This window comes from Geospiza fortis, unplaced genomic scaffold (assembly GCF_000277835.1).
Source record: "Geospiza fortis unplaced genomic scaffold, GeoFor_1.0 scaffold118, whole genome shotgun sequence".
In the NCBI taxonomy this organism is placed as follows: domain Eukaryota; kingdom Metazoa; phylum Chordata; class Aves; order Passeriformes; family Thraupidae; genus Geospiza; species Geospiza fortis.
The window spans coordinates 684,857-707,773 of record NW_005054380.1 but is presented as its reverse complement, the minus strand read 5'-3'; the positions used below and the strand labels follow the sequence as shown (position 1 = coordinate 707,773).

The following is a 22,917-nucleotide window of genomic DNA, read 5'->3' as shown; positions in this document are numbered from 1 at the left end:
GCAGAGCGGCGAGTCCTCGGCGCTGGAGCGGCTGTTCGGGGGGCACGGCACGCACAGCCCCGCGCCCTGGCTGGCCTTGAACGTCCCTGCAGGGCAGGCTGCAAGAGAGAGAGCACAGCACTTGGGTCCTGAGCTGTTCCAGGACAAAGGGGAAAGCAGGTCTTGTCCTTGGAATGGGGTGGAAAGGAAGGAGAGGAGACACAGAAAAGCTTCACACTTGCAAATGGGGTAGCACCTTCCCATGAATCTGGGATGGCCAGAATTTTCCATGTTGGCTGTGGATTATTCCTGAAGCCACTAGCACCACATGGCAACAATCTTTAGCCAGGCAGAGCAAGGGGGCTGCAGTAGCTGCTTTGCTCCCTACTGCTTGTATCCAAGCAGGGATATGCAGGGGGCTGGGGTACCCCCACCCCAGCAGCACCCATGGGGAGATGGACAAGCAGGGGCAGGACAGCTCCTCTTCTCCTGATCAGTCCCTTTCCACCACCCCCAACAGCCTGGCTCAGGACCCACAGCTCTTTGTTTCATGCAAAATTTAAATATTTAATTAAAAAGTCAGTGTGACACCCATAACAGTGTGTTATGGGTCCATCCTGTTCATCCCTCGCAGCCTGGGGCTGGAGCTTCCCAGCCTCTGAGTTCATTCAAGCAGGAAATGGCATCTAATTCATAACAGAGAAGATGTTCCAGTTACACTGAGGGTTTAATCAGCCACAGGGGAGGTTTCATTAATCAACCATCTCGCTGCTGTGTGGAGAGAGGGCGAGGATGGAGTGACAGGGATGGGGTCCCTCATCTCTGCCCCACCCCACCCATCCTCAGCGATGGGCACTGATGAATGATGCTCATCCATCCCTGACATCCAACAAAGTCTGACAGAACCAAAGGCTGCAGAAGGGAATAACTGTATTTTGGCACACGCACCCACTCAAGGGATCAGACTTCCATCCAGCCCAGGAGAGACTGTTCCTGGCCTCACACCAGGGTGGTGCCAGCCCTGCCCCTGTGATGCCATCCCCCAGGGCACAGCTCTGCAGAGAAACACCCGACGTGCCTCATAAACACGGCGATGATTGAGATAATGGAAAGTGCCTCTTAGCCCCTGTCTGCTGCATCAGGATATGAGGCATCTCCTAGCAGCCATGAAGAGGAAATTAATAGGAGCAAGCAGGAGTAACCACTTTGATGCAATTTCCTTGGGAGATAGTGGACCATCTAATCTTTATTGGAGCCCTTTAACCTGTCATTCAAAACTCATGAAGGCCTCCCGCTCACACAGCCTTCCCAGATATTAACAGATGATAGAAAAGAATAAATCAAAACAATATTTTACAATTTTATTATTCAGAAGATTCCTCCCCCCAGCCTGAGGCACACAACTGGCTGCAATGAACTGTCTCTTTCCAGTGGCCCTGAGATGCTGGGTGGGGATGTGACATTCCAGAGGAACCAGCCACCATCTCCCACTGCCTTTCCTCTTCCCCATCACAGGAGGGCTGCTGAGTCCTCCACATCCCACCACAGCCATCCCATGCATGTGGCATCTGAAGGAAGCACTCAGGGCCATAACCCACCACCTCATGCAGTGTGCAGTGAGACACACAGGGTCACCATGCAGTCCAGAGGGTCTGAGGGGACCTTCAGGATGCTCCACAGCAGAAGGCAGAGGGATGCAGATCCCTCCCCAGTACACACACAGAGCCCTATTCCCCTAACAGCACAAGGAGGCACAGAGTTACACAGACACACAGGGCAGGAGACAAAACCACAAGTGGACACCAAGGCTTTGAGTGCATCTCCAGCTCCTCACCTCCCCCTCCTCACCATGTCCCAGCAGCTTTGTGCTCCCACAGGAAGGGGAGCACCCATGAGACAGGCAAAGGGGGACCTGTGGGCTCTGGAACTGGAGGATGTATCAGAACACACCTGAAACATGCCAGGTTCTTTGGAGGAGCAGGAAGGGGAGGGCAGTGGAACCAGGGAACAGCCACCTGAGTTTTAATGGAAGAGGATGGAGGAGGGAAGGAGGATGATGAGAGGACTGCAGTGCTATGAACAAGCCTCAGTTTAAAGCTTGAGGGCATGTTGGTGGGTTGGTTGAAAAGGTTTGTTAATGTTTAATTACAATTAATCCAAGTGATGCTTTGTCAAAACACCTGAACATGGCACCCTGCACCCCAGTGTCCACAGGTTTCCCTTATCACTTCGCTTATCCACAAATTCCTGTAATCTGCAAGCACATGGCTCTTAATTGCTATTATTACCAATTAGCTTTTCTCTCCTGTAATTACACGGTGCTTGCCTAAAGCCTCCCACAGTTTCAGGGAGGTGGATGCCTTCTCCTCCCTCCCAAATACACCGTGGGCACAGCACTCCCCTCTGGCTGCTGCCCCTGTGTCCCCTCTTTCTGGGGGAGCTGAGCCATGAACCCAATACCAAAAACACAACACAAACCCCCAGGGCCCTGCAATGCCATGGTGGGATCCATAATCCTTCACATGGCAAACTTACAGTCCAAGTGCAAGGCTCAGATGGAGCACTCGAGCCCAGGAGGGAGCAATAAATCACCCCACTAATGGTCAGTGCAACATTTGCCCGAATTTAAGGGCTGCTCCAAGAGCTTCCCAGAGCTGGCAAGGTCTGCATCCATGACAGGGTGTCACACAAGGGCAGGATGAGGCTCTGCCTCAGCTTTCCCTGTGGGAACAGGCTTTTTCTGCCAGTGCCCAGGCTATGGCACAACCTGCATCTCTTCAGCCCGGAGGAGAATTAATTGATTGTTGATTATGGGGGCTGGATAAGATTAATGACGTGCTTAACTATCCATTTCCTCACATTTAGGCACCAGGGGTGTGTTTGTAAATGCTGAGGCACAGAACTCCTCCGTGCTGCTCAGCAGGGAGGATGCTCAGCACTTAACCCCCCCACAATCCAAAGCTGCCCACGGATCCATCATCCTGCCTGCACACCAGGAATGCTGCACATCCCAGGTGTCAGTTTGCCAGCAGGACTCCTTTGCCAGGGCTGACATGTCTGGGGGTGGCAGAGAACATCACTGAAACTCAGGCTTCTTGCAGCGAAATGTCATCAGTGGAAGTTTGGGGGGAAAATCGCAGCAGGTCGCTGTCACATCCAAGGGGTGATTGTAAGGACACAGGGATGGATACAGCTGGGGACTCCCAGCCAGAGCTGAACCTCTCCTATCCATCCTCAAAGGCTCAGAGGAGGGATGTGTCACATCTCTCATGCAAGCAAACACCCAGTGAAGGCACCACAAAGCTGTGTCCCCACTGCCACCTCCCTCTGCAGCTAAAGGAACCACAGAATCTGGGACTGACAGAACCTCAGAATCTGAGAATAACCAAATCACAGAACCTCAGAATCTGGGAATAACAGAACCTCAGAATCTGAGAATAACAACCACAGAACCTGGGAATAACAGAACCTCAGAACCAGGGAATCACGGAACCACAGAATCCGAGAATGCCAAAACCACGGAATCACAGAACCCCAAATATGCTGAGTTGGAAGGGATCCCCAAGGATCATCAATCCAACCCCTGGCCCTGCACGGACACCAGAACAATCCCACCCTGTGCATCCCTGGGAGCATTGTCCAAATGCTCCTGGAGCTCTGGCAGCCTTGGGGCTGTGCCCATTCCCTGGGGAGCCTGGGCAGTGCCCAGCAGCAGGATGGATTATGGAAGCATTCACACAGCAGCACTCTGAGGGCTTTTCACTGCTCAACATTCTCCTGTATCCTGCATCACCATATTCCAGGTGCCAGGAGTCCTAAAAAGAGCCAGAGAGAGATAAGCAGGATCTCTGGCTCATCCATCCCTGCTCCTGCCCAAGGCAAGCCACCATCACAGCCTCTGTGGAAAGGGTGCAAATGTGGGGATATTCAAGCATGGGGGTATCCAAGCGTTTCACTCTCAAACTAAATCCTCTCAGTTAGCACCTGGAACTTGCACTTTTTAATTACTCTCTCAGGGAAGCTTAAGTCAAAAGAGGAAAAAAAAAAGAAGGAAGAAAGAAAGGAGACACTGCCTCTACATTAACTTGCTCTAAAGCTCCCTGGGGAGGCAGAGTGGCATTTTTCCTTCTCAGATTTTAAAATAGGAGCTTCTCCAAGGAATTACAGATCCAGCAGCGATTCAGAGAGCCCTGACCTGCCCCAACCCTCACCAGCACCCAGCAAACCAAGTCAGCAGTGCCTCATCCATCCCATGCCCCTGTGTCCCTGCTGTGGCAGAGCTAACCCCATTTTCCAGTTATCCCCAAATTCACACTTGGTTTGGGTTCCCTTTTGGGTCCAGTGCTTTTCCAGGGCAATCCCAGTGTCTTTAAGCACACCTGTGGCACTCTGGCACAGCAGGTGATGAAAAGCTGTGTTAGAAGCAGCAATGCTGCACAAGATGATGCCCTCAAGCAAGCTGGAGGTGTGGAGAGCACTGTCAGGTGCAAAGGCACCAAAGAGCCTGGATGATCCAGCCTTGCTCCAAAAAGACCTGTGGAAGCACCAGCAGCACCCCTGGGAGATGGGCAGCAGGGTTTGAGGACAGCACAAGTCAGGAAAAAAGGAGAAACTGTGGCTCATTGCATTTGCAGCCTGCCAGAAAGAGATTCAAGGCCTCACTTTCTGCAAACAATAATTTATCTTTAAGAAAAAATACTGGCATCTCAACCCAACACCTTGTGCACAAGACTCATAATTTTTTGATGTAACTCCCCAAAAAAAGGGAGGAGATGCTTGCTAAAAACCCTTTGTGCATTTTGTACGTACCACTGACAGAGAATCTATCTTTAAATACATTAAAAATAAAATAAGAAAAAAAAAAAACAGTTTTTTACCCTTCAAACTGGTTAGCCCCAGAGATGGGTGCTTTAAAATGCTCTCCTTGCCATCCTGCTGTCACCCTGAGTGGCCGAGGGGGCAGCTAGGACACCCTCCCAGACACTGTCAGCTGAGAGACGCCATCCAGGCAAATAAACACCCACACGAAATGGTGTGCTACAGCAAAGTGTCACCGAGAGGCTGCTGTGACTGCAGGGGCAGGCACTTGGCACAGCCTCCCAGGGCTCCTGCTTGCCCCCAGGGCAGTGCCAGGGGCTCTGCTGACACTGTGTTCCCTGGGGGCACACACAGACCCCAGGCTGCCACCCAGCCCAGGCATTAGGGCTTCAGTGCTTTGATATGATGCTGACACAGCCATCAGGTTGGGGGAAAAGCAGCAGAACTGGGCAGGTTGTCACCCACAGGCAGGGGCTGTCAGCTCCCACCTTCAAAGGGTGACAAGGGCGCTGCTTTCCCACCCGGCTTTCATCTCCCTCGTTATCCTCCCTGCACACATCCCTGGTGCCAGAGGTTTAATTGCATGGTGCTCTCCTGTCCCCCCTTCCCTCCTGCCTCTCTGTTGGGGAGGGGGCTGGCAGGTTGTTTTGTGAGGATTTTGCCCCCATCCCTGCTTTTTAATGATCTGATTTCCTTTTCTATAAAGCCAAGTGTTTCTGCAGGAACATCTCAGGCTGGCACGGGGAGCCCAGCAGGCAGCCAGCAGTGCCAGGGGGGCTCTGCCATGCCACCCTCCACCAGGCACCCACAAATTCATCCAGAGAGCTTTCCATACTGGGAGCAATGCCAAGCCAGGAGAGCTGGGAGGGTACCTGCATCCTGCCTATGCCAAAAAAAGAGACTCAGCCCTTAAACACCCCATCAGCACCAAATCCCAGCTTCCAGCCCCAGCACAGGCAGAAGAGCATGACCCAGGTGGAGGAACAGGGAAGTCCAAGCATGCCAGCCCTGAAGTATCCTCCTGCTCCCAAGGAGGGAGCTCAGCACAGGACCCCAAGCCATGCCAGAAACCACAGCACATGGGGACAGGATGTCACTCTCATATTTTCTGAAAGATCCCTTTGCCCAGGATTCTTCTCCCGGGAGGCTGAGAAGCCTCAGAGAAAAAGGAAAACAATAATTATCTGATTTCTTCTCCTGTGTTTTGCTGCTTTGGAATGTGGTTTAGAGATTGTCTATCCAACAAGTGAATTGTTTTAACTTAATGACCAATCACAGTCCAGCTGTGTCAGGACTCTGGAAGCAGTCACAGGTTTTTCATTAGTATCTTGTTAAGCCTTTTGTGAGTATCCTTTCTCTATTCTTTAGTAGAGTTCAGTATAGCATTCTTTAATGTAATATAATATCATAAAATAATAAATTAGCCTTCTAAGAACATGAAGTCAGATTCATCATTTCGTTCCTGCCACAGGGGACCCTGAAAATACCACAGACAGGACAGCCCAGCAGAGCCTTGTCCCCAGATCCTTGTCCCAAAACCTCACTTTGGTGCAAACTTCACCATTTTGTAGCCAAACACACCAAATTTTGGATCCCCCAGAGATGCTCCTGCCTTGGGGCCATCTGAATCACAAACAGCACCTGCTCCATTGTGTTCCCTTCTTTCAGCACTGTCTAGGCAGAAACTCATGAGATAAGCTCATGAGATAAACATGAGCTTCCCAGCACCGGGGCTGGCATCCTGCAGGCACGGGCTCCATCTCTCCCTGCTCCACATGATGCAGCTGCTTAATTAAACCAGCCCTGCACCTCAGGAGGAATAGGCTTAGATCCGCCTTGGGACACATGTAAATTAAAGTCAGAGCCAGCCTGCCATGGTTTATTCATGGAGGGAAGTAAAATTCAATGTGGTTTCATCTTTCTCAGGGCTTTTTTTTCCTCTGCTTTTCTTCTCACGGATGAGAAATGAATTAGAGCAAGGCAGGATTTCAAAGGTGCTTGCAGGGTAGGGAGCTGTGCAAGGCATATTAGAGGCAACAGGAGTGGATGCATCCTTGTTCACCTCTCTCAAAAACCCACCCCTCTCCCCAGAGGAGCAAATACCTGGTTGATGGAGCAAGGTGCTCACAGACTGAAATGCTCACCAGAGTAAGCCCCACGTGCTTCACTGGAAGCAAAACACAGTCCACGCTCTCCCAGAAGCAGTTTTCCCCTAGAAAGGCTTACTTGGAAAAATTAGGGGTCTCTGGATGCAAAGGAGCTCCAACACCAACTGTTCAGGTGACTTCATGGCCCTAAAGGAGCTGAAGCCTCGAGCAGGGCAGGGAAGCAGCTGGTCCAGGCTCCCACATGCCTGGCTGCTCACTGCCTAAAGCAGCCCAACAGGTCCGTGCTCACCCATTTAATCACCACTCTGGGCTCCACTCTCTCTGTTTTTCACGGCTGGGAGGATTTTGAAGGTCTGAAGAGAAAATCTGCCCCAGATGGATGGGAAGAGAAGAGCAGGCACGCCCTGGGCAGACGGTGCCGGGGGGCTGCCAGCTTGCCATGGAGCAGGGAACTCACTCTGCTCTCCAGAACAGCCAGAGGGGGAAAAAACCCAACACTTGTCATGGCCACTTTTCCAAATCACTGTTCCCCCACTCAGGTTCTGTTCTGTTTTAGTTTCCACTTGGCTCCAGGCTCACTGCCCAGTCCCATGCCACAGCTCCACTTCCTTGCATAAACCAGCCACTTTGAGTGATCAAAGTGAATAAATTAATCAAACTCCCGGCAATTCACACACATACACAGGGAGGGTCACAGCAGAGCGAGCAGCAGACACGTGGCCATGGCAGTACCAGGCACAGGCAGCTCCTCACCATCCTCACTGTCCCAGCTCATTATTCTGAGTCAACAAATGAAAGGAGGACGAAGCTGTCATCAAGGATTTGATGCTATTTAACCTCCTCATATTCTTCTTTAAAAACAGATTTAGCAGCTGCAGCCTGACACAGGCTCTTCCCTCTGCCATCCCTGCAAACAGGAACTGCCAGTGCCTAAAGGGGCTCCAAGGGCCTGGAGTGACAGGACAAAGGGGAAGGGCTTCACATGGACAGAGGGCAAGGTTAGACTGGATATTGGAAATAAATTCTTGGGTGGGGAGGCCCTGGCACAGGGTGCCCAGAGAAGCTGTGGCTGCCCCATCCCTGGAAGTGTCCCAGGCCACTGCCCCACCACCATCTGTCATCCACAATGAACCTCACAACGAGTTTGGAGTAAAAAAATGGGGGACAGATTCAGGCCAGGACTTATGTCCCAAAATTACAATCCCCAGAGATGCTCTACCCCCACTCCAGGCAGCAGGCTCCATGGAGAAATATTTTTTTCCCCTCATGAACCACAGCAATGTTAAACTCCAGAGTTGCCAGACACAGAGTGGAAGAGCCAATACTTCCATTTGCCACCTAACCCAGGACATTGTGTTCACCCCTCAATGCCTGCATGAGCCATCAAGCCATCTCATCAACAGGGAAGTGAAAGGGCACAAAAATTCCTGGAGGATCTCCAGGAGAAGCTCTTCCCCAGGGACAGAGCTGCTGGCAGGGGCTGTGGTTAGAAGCCCCTTGAAAAAAGATGCAGCTTTCCTTTGCAAGGGGGGATTTTGGGAACCACCAATGTCTCTCCATAATTCCAGCCCCTCTTCTGACTGGGAAATTGGGGTGGCATTGCCACTGGGCTCCCCAAAGCACAGTGCCCTCCTGGCTGGGAAGCTAACATCTCCCATCCCTAACAGAAACCAATTAAGCACCTCTTCCTCCTTCTCCAGCTCATGCCACGCAGTGTCCCCTCAATCCAGAGAGCATCAAGTGCTCATTAATTACATCTGAAGTGGTTCCTCGTTAGTGCTGACACCGTGAAGGAAGAGTCACCCCAGGATGGGGCTGGGGACAGTTTCAGCCACAGGGCCAGGCTGGCACAGGCAGGGACATGGGGACACAGCTTCCCTGTCACAGCACTGCAGAACATCGTGCCTCGGGTCACACTGGGGTGGGGAGATGTCCCAGCATGGAGCAGGACATTGACATTGCCATCCTGGTGGAGGTGAGCCCTGGGGGCTGTGGTTTGGCTGACTGCTCAAGGATTACATGCAGGAATAGATTTGCCTTGGGAGGACATCCCAACCAAGGCACATTCCTCATCCACCCCAAGAGTGCCATGCAAGGAATTAATTAGAAAAACAATTAAGAGAGCTTCCCAATGAATATTTATAGCAGAGCAAGCCATAATTACTATTCCTGGGAGGAAAGGCGCCCTCCTACCCAGCTGCAGAGAGGACACACAGCACCAACAAGGGTGGCACCTTTGAAAAGCCCTTCCAGCCAAACCATTGCATGCTTCCCACACTGGGTCACCCCTGTGCCACAGTGGGGAGAGCAGGCAACCTGCTCTAGAGCTCCTGGACAGGAAAGGACCCCCTGCAAGCAGTGTGAACACTCTGGCACTGCCCATTTTGGTGCCACCACTGGGGACAGGACAGATGTTCAGAGCTGCAGGGTGGAAGAACACTCACTGACCTCACCTCTGAGCCCAGACAGCTTCTCCCTACCTAAATTTCCACCTGCGTCTATGCTGGTGATAGCAACAAGCAGGCACAAAGGAGTGGTCTCCTCCATCCTCAACATCTGCTACACATAAGTCAAAGCCACCTGAGATTGCAGGGATTTACCGAACATAGGCAGCTCTGGAAGCTTTTCTTAGCTGTGAAACATAATTTGCACCTTGGGCTCTCTAAGAATAAGTTGTCTTCAATAATAACACACGATTAAGAGCTCAGGAGCAGTTCCTATGTGAAGCAGGAGATCTGTGATAATCCCAGGTCTCTCCTGTCACCCCCCTGCAGCACTGCCACCCTTGCTTGCCTGGTGTGCTGAAACAGAAGCCCATGGCAGAACCAGGAGATTTGAGTTTAGCCAGAGAATGACAGTCCCTGGAAACACCCAGAGAACCCTTCTGCCATGCCCAGAACCGTTTCAAATTCCTGTTTTGTATCAGTGCAAAAACCATAAATATCAAAGTAATCCCTGCTTGTGACGAGGGTGACCAGGTCCCTCTGCACTATGAACAGGATAAATGCCAGTGAGCACCAATCCCTACAAAGCCATGTCCATGGTCAGGGCAGATCTGTTGAGCCTGGATGCAATATGTACTATAATAAAGTACAAAATAAAAAATAAAAGTGTAAGTCAATATTGTGTCTCTCCTCAAGGGCAATTTCCTCTCTGGGCTGCAGACCCAGGAGAGAAATTCAATTCATAATTCCCCCTGTATATAATTTTCCAGGATGCCCCTGCTTTTACAGACAAGTTTTAGGCAGCAAAGTCCAGAAACCAGACCTGAGGCTGGAGCCCTCCACCTTCAGCTTGGCACACAGTTCTGTGCCCCACAACTCTCCCCCAGAACAGCAAGGAGATGGGCACCATACACAGAGTAGCACCACACCATTTCAAAAGGCTTCAACCCATGCAGAGCAACACCTTACCACTTCAGAAGGCTGCAAGCTTTGGCCCTCCTTGTTCTTTAGCCCAGCCCTTTATCCCCGCCTGTTGATGCACTGCACCTGTGTGCCCTCTGTTCCCTTTGGTGGTTGGTCAGTGCCCCCGGGCACTCCATGGCTCATTGCTGTCAATGCTGCTCACCTGCTGCTCACAGCTGTGCCCATTGGGGATGAGGCTCAGCCCCATCCCAATCACCACAAACTGGGTGCCTACAGCCCCTGCCAGAGCATCATCCCAGAGAGGCCCCAGGGAGGGAAGGGATGAGGAAGACAAGGACAGCATTATCCCAGGAACTGCTCCTTGCTCACAGGGGTGGTGCTGCTGGAAGCCCAGCCATGCCCAGGCAGGATGCAGCCACACTGAGAGCACCAAGGTGACCAGCCCCTACCCCAGCTCACAGCTCTCCTGCCTCAAATCCATTTCATACAATAAATGTGACACAAGCAGATGAGTCCTGGGCTGAACACAAAAACAAACCGATGAAGCTCCTTCCAACGCCATTAATGAAATTTTTGTGGCTGGAGTCTGGGGTGGCAGAACAGCAGTTTCCCCCTGGGGTGGGTGCAGAACTGAATTTGGGGTGCCCACAGCTCTGGTTTGATGCTCCCACACGAAGGCAGGGCGATTCCTTGGCCCTGAGTGTTGCTCTGGCTGAAGATGGATGGGTTTTCCCATGGCTCCTCCAAGGAAGGGCCTGTTGGAGAGCACGAGCCACGCTGTGATTTAATCTCCCCGCTCCTCTCTGCATACATCCCCTGCCATCTGAGGCACCAGGCGTGACAAATGGCCCCTTGTGCCACACTCAGAGCTGACACCACGGCACCGCTCCATTTGTCACCACCCGAGCGCGCGGCGGGGCTCGAGAGGGGAGCAAATTAAAACCTCCCATTCTGCACTGATTACTTCTCCCTCATCCCAGTGGGCTCCATCCTTCCCCAGCAGGGTCCCAGCTGGCACATCCAGCCCACACAAACCTCCTTAGACAGCCAGGGGAAAGCAGGGCAACTCCTTCCACCTGGGCGATGGATTTTTCACCACTCTGGGTCTCCCACTTAGTAAAACATCATCAGTGAAGGGCTGCTTCCCCAAGCAGGGCTTGCAGGAGACCCACGAAGCCCAACTGCAGCCCAACTCAGCTTCCAAATGATGCCTTGCACAGAGGAGTGGTGATGAGTTATCCCATGGCTTGAGGGGGAAAATCCATTTTTTTATTATTATTGTTGTTGTTGTTGTTGTTATTGTTATTGTTATTATTATAGAATTATCAATTAGGTTGGAAAAGCCCTCCAAGGTCATTGACTCCAAACATTAACCCAGCACTGCCAAGGCCACCACTAAACCGTGTCCACAAGTGCCACATCTACACAGGTTTCAAACACTTCCAGGGATAGTTATTCCATCACTTCCCTGGGCAGCCTGTTGGCAGCCCTTCTGGTGAAGAAATTTTCCCCAATTCCCAATCTAAACCTCTTGAGGCTGTTTCCCCTTGTCCTGTCCCTGCTCCCTGGGCGCAGAGCCTGACCCACCTCAGCTGTTCCCTTCTGTCAGGAGCTGTGCAGAGCCAGAAGGTCCCCCCTGAGCCTCCTTTTCTCCAGGCTGAGCCCCTGCAGCTCCCTCAGCCATTCCTGGTACTCCAGCCCCTTCCCCAGCCAGGGTAAAAAACCTCTTTTTTTTAATGTTTGAAATTATTACTGTTATCCTGCTGGCAGAGACACTGGCCCCACGGGCTGTAGGGTGCAGCACAGCCCCAAACACGGGTGAGATCCCCACCCCTTGGCAAGCAAACCGCAGCAAGAAGAGCCATTCCCAAAGGAGCTCTCTCGTGACTGAAAAAAAAAAAAACAAAACACCAACAACCCAACAAAAAAACAAAAAGGAAAAAGTTATAGAAAGGCTTTAAAAGCCCCTGGCTGAGTCACTGGGTTTGCCAGGTGCTGGCTATTTGCAAACAAGGGTGAAACAATGCGGGCGCCGGACACGGGCCGGATCCGGCGCTTCCTTGCGGCTCTCCCATTGTCCAGGAGAACAATCCCTGCTCCTGCTGGACAGCACAGGCAGCAGGGTGAGAGCCAGGGCTCCTGGGCTGGCTCACTGGAGAAGGCTGGGAAAGATGGGTGGGTTTCACAGCCCACTCACTGCTGCAGGGATGTTCAGGAATACGCACACGTGGAGCTCTGCACCCCAAAATTCCCCAAAAAATTAATTTCCCCATGGTCTACAGCTACTACAGGAAGTTTCCTAAATGGATCTTTAACAGAACAAGGGTTTGGAAGCAGTTTTACACCTCCATTTGCAAACAGTCACAAGGAAAAACCCTTAGGTGAGTGGGAAAATCAAAGGAGGACTTTTTTCCTGTTTCAAGGCTGGAATCAATGTTATTAACACTCAGAAGTTCTCATGGTAGGGAAGAAAAATACATAAATGGCCCACGGAACAATTTAAGGAGGAAAAAAATTGATAAGCAAGAAAACAAAGCCATACATGGAAGCTAATCCCTAATCCCTCTGAGGTCACTGCTGTGATGGTCCAGCTTGGGAATCCCAGTCCTGCAATGCTCACTTGTCCCCACTCACACCTTGCCTGGGGTATTTTCTGTGTTTCTCCCTTTTTTCTCCTTCAGACAGGTCTGGATCACAGGGATGATTTGGGGACAGGGACAAGGAGTGGTGGCAGTGGTGCCCAAGCCTCCTCCCCGACAGCAGCCAGGCCCCATGGACCCTCCCCATCCCTGTGCTGGGGGAAGGAAAAGGGACTGAATCCATCAGAGACACATTTGGGCTAATAATGTCTAATTAAGAGTTTCATTAAAACCCATCACACTCATTAGAAAAAAAAGCTAACAAGGTTTTCTGGACATTTTCCTTGCAAAATTATTACGGAGGTTAATGGATGCCTTCACTAAGGCATAATTTAGGAAAAAAATCACACTTTTTTCTTTTTCTCTCTCCTTTTTTTTTTTTCCTTTGTGATTCTACTGTTTCTCCTGCACAGTGTGGCCGTGGTAAAACTGGGCTGCCTGTTCCACCCAGTGGTGGAAGCCGGGAGATCGCTTCCAGGCAAAGGCAAAGCCCCTCCAACAAAGGGGAGCATCCCTCCCTCCCTCCCCCAGCACCTCCCCCGGCGCCCTGCCACTTCCCAGCACAGCCCGAGCAGGGAGAGCGGCTCGGGCTGATGCAGGATGGGAGAGGGGCAGGAAACTTGATATTGTGCCAAAAATCAAAAACAAAAGGGAAAAGAAAAAAAAAAAAAAAAAGAAAAAAAAAACCAAAAGCCCATTTTGAGCAGTCAGAGGTTTGTGGCTCAGCTAAGCCTGAAATAAAACACTCCCTGGACATCTTTGCTGACGTTCTAAAAGCAGCTTTTGGGATGGTTAGTGGGGTAGTGTGTCACAGGTGCCCAAGCCCCAGGGAGCAGAGGCACAGCAGTGCACAGGGAGGAGGAGAACCACAGCCCCAGCATGCTGACTGTGCCCAGCCATGGGATGCTGGGCAGGAGGAAAGCCTGAAATCCCAATTCCAACCCTCAGGGAAACATTTTCCCTAGAAAAACACTTAAATCATGCTGAGCATCACTCATTTCTACCCAGCTGCCAGGCAGAGCCCCCAGTGCGCATCAGCTGTTTGTCCACAGGTTTGGAAAGGTTTGGGAGCAAACTGGTTGACCTAAGCCTGGTCCCCAGTAAAGAGCTTCAGGAAGTGCTGATGGTTTTTAAGCCCAAATATTAATTTTTTGTCCCCAGCCCTTGTTCTACCTGGCCTACTCTGGGATGCTGCTGGCCCCATCCTGAGCCCTGCTAAACCAAATCCAAGGGTAGGTGGAGGGAGAGAAGGTAGGGGAAGCACTGTCTTTTTACCTCTTTGTTTTTCCCCTCTGGTTTTAGAGGATAAAACCTAAAAAAAAAAAAGATCTCTTACAGGCCTGGAATGAGCTGGAATGAGATGCTGGAGTGGTGGGGAGGAGAGAGGTCAGCACAGAGGCTGGAAAGAAGATGATTTCCAGCCACGGATAAGTGCATGGACCAGCAGATTGGAGAAAAAATAAAAAATCAAGCCATCCTTAAAAACAAAAAAAATGGCTTTTCTGCAGCCCCTGCCAATGCCTGGTGTGCTCACCCTGCCCCAGGCATCCAGGCAGCTGGGCATGGAGCTGCAGCACACTGGAATGGGATAGATACAGCTAAAGGCACAGGGAGCAGGGTCCTGTGTCCCCATGACCTCCCTTGCTGCCATTCACCCGTGGGACAAAACCAACATCACCTTCATCACCAAAGAAAACCTCCCCTGAGCATCCCAAAATGGTGCAGGGGCACCAGGCTGGACCATGGAGCAGGGAAAAGGCAGGCAAGGGCACACAGCCAGAGCCCAGAAATTCCCAGTTCTCAATACAACAACAATTGCATTGGGAAAATTTGACAATTCCCTTGTTTTAAGCGATAGCAAATTGTTCTACTACTAATTGCAGAATGTTTGCAGTTATTTAAAAATCACTTTATAAATCACACTGTTTCCAATCTGCTGTGATGGATAAGGAGAGGGAATCAATAATTATCACCAGGGCTGCTCGGCAGGAGGGGAGGATAACAGGGGAACCAGCGTGGAGCTGCTCACTCCTCAACATTCAAGGTCGGACCTGCCCCTCCCGCTGCTCCTTCCCCGATCCATTCCTCCACACAAAAGGCAGAAGGGAAGGACAAACAGGGAACGGAGACAGAGCACTCAGAGGGATGAAGGAGATGAGGATAAACCCACACAGAGCTTTGGCAGAGGCTGGGCAGAGCCCAGCACATGGGTCAGCAAGTGAGGAAGGATGGGGAAACTGGCTGGAGATGGGATAGGGGAGCGGCTGCTGCGTGGAAAGCCTGGGGTGCCTGGAAGCAAGGCTGCTGGATGAGCAGCCTTTGCATTGCAGGCAATACAGCCCAGCTTTGCTCTTGTTTTGTGGGGTTTATTGTGATTTTTCCCCCCTGCCAGGTCAGATTTCCAGCTGCTGTAGCAGACAGGCAGCAGCGGCAGATTGGAGGCTCCCGAACCCGCCAGCACAGGAATTTACCAGGAGGGGAAAACTGAAAGTGAGACAAGGCCGGGAAGCAGCAGGACTGCCCTCTCACCCCTTCTTCCTGAGTTTATAAATACAACACAGAAATTCAGCACAAAGGTAGTTCAGTCCCAGACTTTTTCCTTCTCCCTGCACCCGAGTTAGTGCCCGGCACTGGGAAGGTCAGAGGGAAAGCCAGCATGATTCCAGCAGACAGAAACAGTGCCCAGTCCTCAAACTCAAAAGGAATAAAACCAAGAGACACAACGGCCAACATTCTAGTGAGGGGTTCCTTTGCCATCATCAGGTTTCAAACACCAGGAGAGAAAGGGTCTAACAATCTTCCTTGGGGAGAAAAAGCGAAATCCACCCAGCCTGCTCATCCAAGGTTTCCCCCGCCTCCCAGCGATCCCTGCTGCCACCTTCCCTCCCACCTCCTCCCCAGCACCATGATGCATTGCCCCTTGACCACACAAGGAAGCCATAAAGCAGGGCTGAGGGACGGGGCTGAGCAAGACAAATGGATTTAATATCAGCCCGAGGAGAGCGTGGGCTCTCTCGCACACCAAATGAATTATTCATTTGGGATTCAGGCAGAGCCTGCATCTCACACTGACCCACCGCCCCCACGGGCACAGGGCATCCAACAGGATGGGCTGGGCAGGCCACTGGGTTTTGGCATACAGCTGAGAGCTGTGCCAGGGAATCTGTGCCAAACCAGCCTGGGATGGGAACAAATAACAGGGCTGATCCACAAAGAGAATTCTCTCCCACACCCAGCCTGGCGCAGTGGTGGGAGCAGCCCCCCATCCCTCTGACCCCAAAACACAAGGATCATCTCCTCAGGGCTCTGAGTACCCTCAGATGACGACGTTGTGCCTGTGCCTCCCTCAAGCCCTAAGTGCCACTAAAAGCCAGGATTAATGAATCCCTGAGTGGCCCAAGCTCCACTGTCAGCACAAACCCGCTCTAGTCTAATGGCCCCATGATAGGCACAGCCTCCTTCCCAGGGGAGTGACAATGAGACAGAACTGGGGGAGCTAAACAATCCAACCCTATCTTTTTCCCCACCACACAGGAATTAAGCCTATTTTTTCAGCCTTCAAATACTGAGGGATTTTCTTTTTTTGGTTTTTTTTTTCCTTGGTGACAATTCCCACGGGCTTGCTAAGTGTCTCATCTCAGGCTGATGAAGGCTTGGAGCAGATGTCAGGAGTATGTGCTTCCCAGGAGCCAGGGTGCAATCCTGGCAGCTTCCCTGCCAGGCACACCAGGCAGAGGAATACAACCCCTTCCAAGAAAACAAAGTCAAACAGAAAACCAAGGAATTTTTATTTCTAAACTTTGCAATGTGCCACCTCCTGCCCACCAACCTTCATGAAGGGCAGCAGTGAGCTTAAGTCTTTCCTTGCCAGCTCCAAGGCCCATGGGGATCCAAGGAGGAGCTTAATGGCCAGTGAACTACCACGGAGCCAGTGTTCAACCCAAGGTCAGAATTTTTCTTCAAATGCAGTTAATTTTCCAAAATTCAAGATGTTAACCCTGGACCAAGCTTTTAGGAGGGGTTTTCGTGAACTTCCAGGGGATGGGGAATTTATAGGACTTGGGTTCCTCAGCAGCATTGAGCAGGGCTTTCAGACACACAGGTCTCATTCAATCCCAGCCTCTTCTCTGTCCTCCTGACATGGGAACTGGAAAATACTTGAAGCTCTCCTCCACAGACAGCATCTTACCAGCACCCATGGAGTCATCAAATAGCACATTCCTGTCATCAGAGACGTGCTTGGTGCCATTTAACACCTGCTTGCCCTCCACCCACAGCATACTCTGGTGCCTTTCAGGATCCTACATGCTGCCAGTCAATTTATAAAGGATATTCCTACTCCTTGGAGCTGCCAGGATCCCTTAATCTTCCCCTCAAGGAGTCTGAATACAAAGCACGCTCCCCATGCAAAGGCAGAATGCTCACCAGGAGCTCAGCAGTTTCTCCTTGGGGATCAGTGCTGAGGAGTGGGAGCACAGCTGGAGACAGGCACCAGGGCACAGAGAAAACCCAACAAACCCCCAATTTCCTGGGGTCTGCTTGGTGGAGCTTTGATGGCATGAACACTTCACCACCCTGCTGGAGTTTGCACAAGGAAAGGAAATAAGAAAAGCCATGGAGATGGGTCTAACACCCACTCTCAGTAGGTTTCCTCCCACTCTTCTCATCCTGCTGTTGTCAACCCTCTGCTCCTCCCCAAGCACTGAGAAGGTACATCACAGTCCTCCCAGGGGTCAGGAGCACTCAAGACCCCACCTTCCTCCAGCTAGCAGAAAGGTCAACACCACCAAAACCCACGGTTTTATATTGTCACTGTTTTCCTCCATTTCTGGTAAAGTGACATTACTTCCCAATTCCAGTGTTTAGCTAAAATTAGTATTTGTTTTCCCATGATGAGAAATGTCATTTTGCCATACAACCATGTGTGCTTTCTGTGTGTTGGTTCAATAGCAGAGGAACGTCTCGCCAGAAACGCTCAGTTTGCAGAGAGCCCTCCCTCTGACTGAGAGCTTCAGCTCCTCACAGGAATCTCCTGGTGGGAACAAAACCACCCTAAAGCTCAACCACAGAACTCACAGGAATCCCCCAGCCATGCTGTTTGAGAAAGGATTCTGGGGGTTTCCTGGTTGTCAGAGCTCTGGCACAGGAAGGTGTCACCACCCCCACCTTCGCCAGGTGGGAACGAGGCTTTGTGCGGTGAAAACCTACACAAGTTCCCAGCTTTAGAGTAAACCATCAAACAAGCTTCTCCACAGCCTGAATCCCAGCTTTGCTATTTCCACATATCCAGAGTTACAGGTGGAGAAGAAACACCTTGATGGACTCCCCAAGGAGCATCACAGCCAAGCCTGGTGGCACACACATTCCCCCACCTGTATCAAAAGAGATCCAAGCTGGACCTCTTCCCATCACAACCTGCCAAACCAGCCCTTAAGCACTTCAACCTTCTTCTTCCCAACCCTTCTTTGTCAGGATGGTGCTAACCTTCCAGAAGCTATTTGGATAAAACAGGGTGAGCAAAAAGCCCCCAACTCTCCTCTCCTTCCAAGCAGCATGCAAAACCAACACCTTAATTTGGGAGAGGAGAAGGAAAGAGCAGCCTATAGAAAAAAAAAAAACAAAAACAACACTCCAATGGTATTTGGGAAATATCCACCACAAGGGCAAAAGGAGATGAAAAGCAGTGAGTACTGTATATTTATAATCTCACACTGCAGGACTCCAGCAGGCAGCAGCACACATGGCTGGGGAACCCAAAAACCAGCAAACAATTCCAATTAACACAGAGAATCAGAGCAGCCCCATTGCAGCCAGGCCTGATAGCAGCTGCCTGGCTCTGCCAGGGAAATAACGAGGCAGATGACAGAACCTGTCTGGCGAGCGCAGCACTTTGAAGGCACCACACCACAGAGGTGACTTCCAGCAGGGTGGCAGCAGCACCAGCACTGCCACGCTGCTCACCAGCTCTGGCCACTGACCAGAGCGCACCGAGAAACCACAGGCTGACCACTGCTCCCAAATCCCTGCTGTAATTCCCTCCCAAATTCCTGCCTGCTCCCTGGAGCAAAACCACATCAGGGGAAGTACTGCCTACCGCACAAGACGGTTTGTTTGGGGACAAACACAAAGGGCCTGTTGCCCAAAGCCAACCTTACCTTTGCAAGCCACGTTGTTCTCGGGCTCATAGCCAGCCTTGCAGGTGCAGCAGCTGATGGGCACCATCCACTCGCCATCGCCATTGCAGTACAGCTTGATGGGCACATCCACCTCCTCGGCGTTGGGGATGCAGGTGCCGCGCGCCGTCACCAGGGACGTGCTCTCCGCGCCCGTCATCGTCTCCGGGAAGATGGCGAAGTTCTGCACCACGCTGGGGCACTTCTTGAAGAAGACCCTGACAGACAGCAGAGACATGCAAGCCCCGTAGTCCTGGAAAGCCAGGTAAAAGCCATTGCGGGTCAGGGGCCCGAAACTTCTCACTTCTGTGTTCACCTTCATCAGCCGGCCCCCAAAGTCCACCTGGGAGAAGCTCTCGTCAGCAGCGATGGTGTCCACTTTGAGGTAGGGTGCCTCCGTCCAGAAGGCTGACTTCTTGGTGGCAATGACAGAGTCTGTCTCGTAGTAGTAGAGGTTGAAGGTCTCCTTGCAGGAGCCGGGGACGTTGGGGAGGCTGCTGCAGTCGCGCACAGTGAAGCGCATCTCGGTGTAGATGCGGTGAGCCCCACGCCGGTTGATGAAGGTGGTGAGGAGCCAGTTGTTCTGGTTGGGCTCGAAGACGTTGCACACCTGGTACGTACGGATGGTGTTGAGGTTCTCGTCGTAGCCACTGACTTCTTCCCACTGCAGAAAGGAGCAGGGAGAGGTGGTGAGGAGGAGGAAGAGGGATTGGCCATGGCTGCTTGCTCTGCACAGGGCAGGGCTGGGAGGACAATCCCAAAGCTCCAGAGAGGATGAGGAATGTGGTTATGGGCACACAATGCGATGCACATGCAGAAACACCAACCAAGCCAGGACCAGAAGAAATCTCCAACCTCTTACCCCTCCATGCCTCTCCCCATTGCTCCCAGTTGATGTTAAAATGTCTTTTCCACATGGGCAACTGCCTTATCTGCCCTGAGAGGATGTAAAAATGGGAAGAAAGATGGCCCAGGCATCTGGAGGCAGGAGGGAAGGCAGCACATGAGGCTACAGCTTCATTAAAGGCTGAGCCACCACATAGGCTGGAGAGCGAGCCTGACCCCAAGCTCCCGGCACAATGGGATCACTTCCCCCGGCAAAGAAAACCAACTAAATAAAACATTACTGCTGTGGAGAGAGGGAATATAGATTTGCAATTCGATTTATAGAAGGGCATTAATATAATCCAGGCTACAATTTCAATTAAGGGACAGCGGCAAACTGTGAACAGTCTGTGATGGCATTAGAGTCCTACAGACAGATTTATAACCTCATAATCCATTCATTTTAACTAATCCATGTTTACAGTCTCCTCATAACAGCATTATTCATATGGCAATCTTTAAGCAGCTCCCTCAGTATCAGGGATAATTTCCAAGAGCAATGCTGCAGCAGCGTTCATGCCTGTGTTTACACAGGGCACAACGGGTGATGCCACCCTGCCCTGTCACACTGAGTCCTGACAAGCTGATGCACCACAACCAACCCTGAAACCTCACAGATTTTTCCCTTCTTCCCTTTCCCATTGAACAACCACCTTTCTCAACTGATCCCCAAGCTTCCCTCCTGTGAAGCACAGCCTTGATGTAACAAAACACAGGTTTTTGTTTTGTTTTCAAAGCAGGGTCCTCATCACACTGCCAACAAGTGCAGCAGAACATTCATTCCCAGGCCCACCTACTCAGCTCTGCTACACTTAAACCAAGATCAGAACTCAAGGTTGTGCATTGTTGTTAATCCATGGTTACCAAACCAGCAACAAAGCCTCCATCATCCAGCCCAGTGTTCTTCCTTCTCATCCCATGTCAGGAAAATACTGCAAAACCCCCTCTCTCCCCTGTGCACAAGGCATGGGGATTCAGTGCCCCTTCATTACCAGACACCTTTTCAGAGCAGGAGCTGTACAAATCTCCCTGATCAAGGGGGTTGCCATTGTTTGCTGTTCCCACCTGGGCTTTGCATTACAGCCCTGCTTCCAATTAAGGCCAGACAACGAGCTCTCCTCCAGCATTAGCTCCAGCCCCACGGCTCCACTGTCTTCACTGCAGGAATCCTCCTCTTCATCCTCAAAAACCTCAGAGCCTCAAAACTCAGAGCCTAAACCTGCCAACAAAGGTTTCCTGCATTTAGGAATAACATGAAATGCCCTTGGAAAACCCTCAGTAGAGTCCAGGGCCAGATCCTGGCACTGCTTTGTGCAGCCCCTGGGTTGAGCACTCCAGGTACCAGGCACTGGGAGCAGCAGGTCCTTGTGGCTGGAAGGACCCACAGTGCCAGCAGCTGCTGCTACCAATGCTCTAACAGCAATAAATGCATCATTTTGATGAGATACTACTAAATAACTCACAGGGAGCTGGGGATTAAGTCAATGTTGTTTGCTGTCTCCACTACGATTTAAAGCACATCCATCAGCAAGAGCAGGAGAGGCACATCCTGCCACAGCCCATCCTGGGAGACCACAGTTTTTTACCCTGGCTGGGCAAGGGTCTGGAGCCCCAGAAGTGGCTGAGGGAGCTGGAGGAAAGGAGGCTCAGCCTGGAGAAAAGAAGGCTCAGGAGGGACCTTCCAGATCTGCACAACTCGCTGACAAGAGGGGACTCAGGGACCAAGGGACAGGACAAGAGGAAATGGTCTCAAGCTGTGCCAGGAGAGGTTTAGATTTGATATTAGGGAAAATTCCTTCCCAGAAAAGGGTTGTCCAGCTCTGTCACAGCTGCCCACAGCAGCGGTGGAGTCCCCATTTCTAGAGGGATGTAAAAGCTGTCCCTGCAGCTCTTGTGGCACTTGGGAACATGGGGCAGTGGTGGCCTTGGTTAATGGCCTTGTCATTTACCCAGGGCTTGGACTTGATGGTGTGAGAGGGTTTTTCCAAACTGAAGGATTCTGTGATTCAATGATTTTAGATAAAAGACTTTGCATTTTAAATACTTTTTGGAAGATTTAATACACACTCCTGCAAAGCAGAAGCCTCCCCAGGAACTCTCAGGGGAGTGAGAATTGGGTGGCTGCAGGGAGGCACAGAGGGATGGAGGGATGCACACAGTGGGATGCAGGGATGGGGCTGGGGAGGGGCTTTACAGAGCTGCTCTGCAGAGGGTGAGACCACCCTGCCTTACAACACAAGCTCCCCGCCTGCCTCACACAGGCTTTCAGTGACAGCAGCTGCAGGCAGCTATTTATATCCTGTCTCCATCACCTGCACGTGCCCCTCCTGCGTTTTTCCAGAAATTTATCTGGGCCCAGAATTTTTCCAAAGCAATTCAGCAGCAAAATACCCCAATTCAAGGGGCTCTGACATGTCTGGAGTGGATTTCATGTCTGCTGCAGGTGTGGCCCAGCTTTGGTGATGATGTCCAAAATTTCTTTTGCAGACTGAGCCAAGCCAGTGCCACCCAGTCAAAGATGCAGCCTGGGATCCTCTCCCCTCTGGTGCCACCACATCCTGGAGTCCCCAGAGATGGGCCCTGCTGCTGCTCCCAGCCTGCCTGTCCCACCGTGGTGCCCATCCATCAGCTCACATCCCCTCCCACCCGCAGCTCCATCTCTCACTTTTCCTGCCAGGAGAATGTGAGTCAGGTTATTTTATGCTTCCTTTCCTCAAAGGTTCATATTATACAAAAAAGATGTTTTAAGTGCCTCAGGGTGTTTGGTTCCTCATTACTTCATAAAAGTGACATTAATAGCCAAGGAAGAGCACTGCCGAGTGCAATTATGGATGATGTTCCAGGTATGAAAGCTGTTTGGAGCCTGCTAATGTTTCCTAATTATAAGCCTTTTGGCACAGGGAGAGGGAAGGCACGAGCAGGGGGATGGAGAGTGGTGATGGGGCTG

The 22,917-nt window shown here is 51.4% G+C and overlaps 1 protein-coding gene across 1 annotated transcript in view; it reads right to left on the bottom strand.

The window, feature by feature from the left end:
* EPHB1 (EPH receptor B1) overlaps window positions 1–22,917 on the bottom strand; it is a 44,874-nt gene that overhangs the window by 21,641 nt on the left and 316 nt on the right. The window contains exons 2-3 of the mRNA XM_031060306.1: window positions 19,068–19,749; window positions 3–98 (exon numbers count right to left, since the gene is read on the bottom strand). Of these exons, the coding sequence (XP_030916166.1) occupies window positions 3–98; window positions 19,068–19,749 (778 nt within the window). The remainder of the gene's footprint in view (window positions 1–2; window positions 99–19,067; window positions 19,750–22,917) is intronic.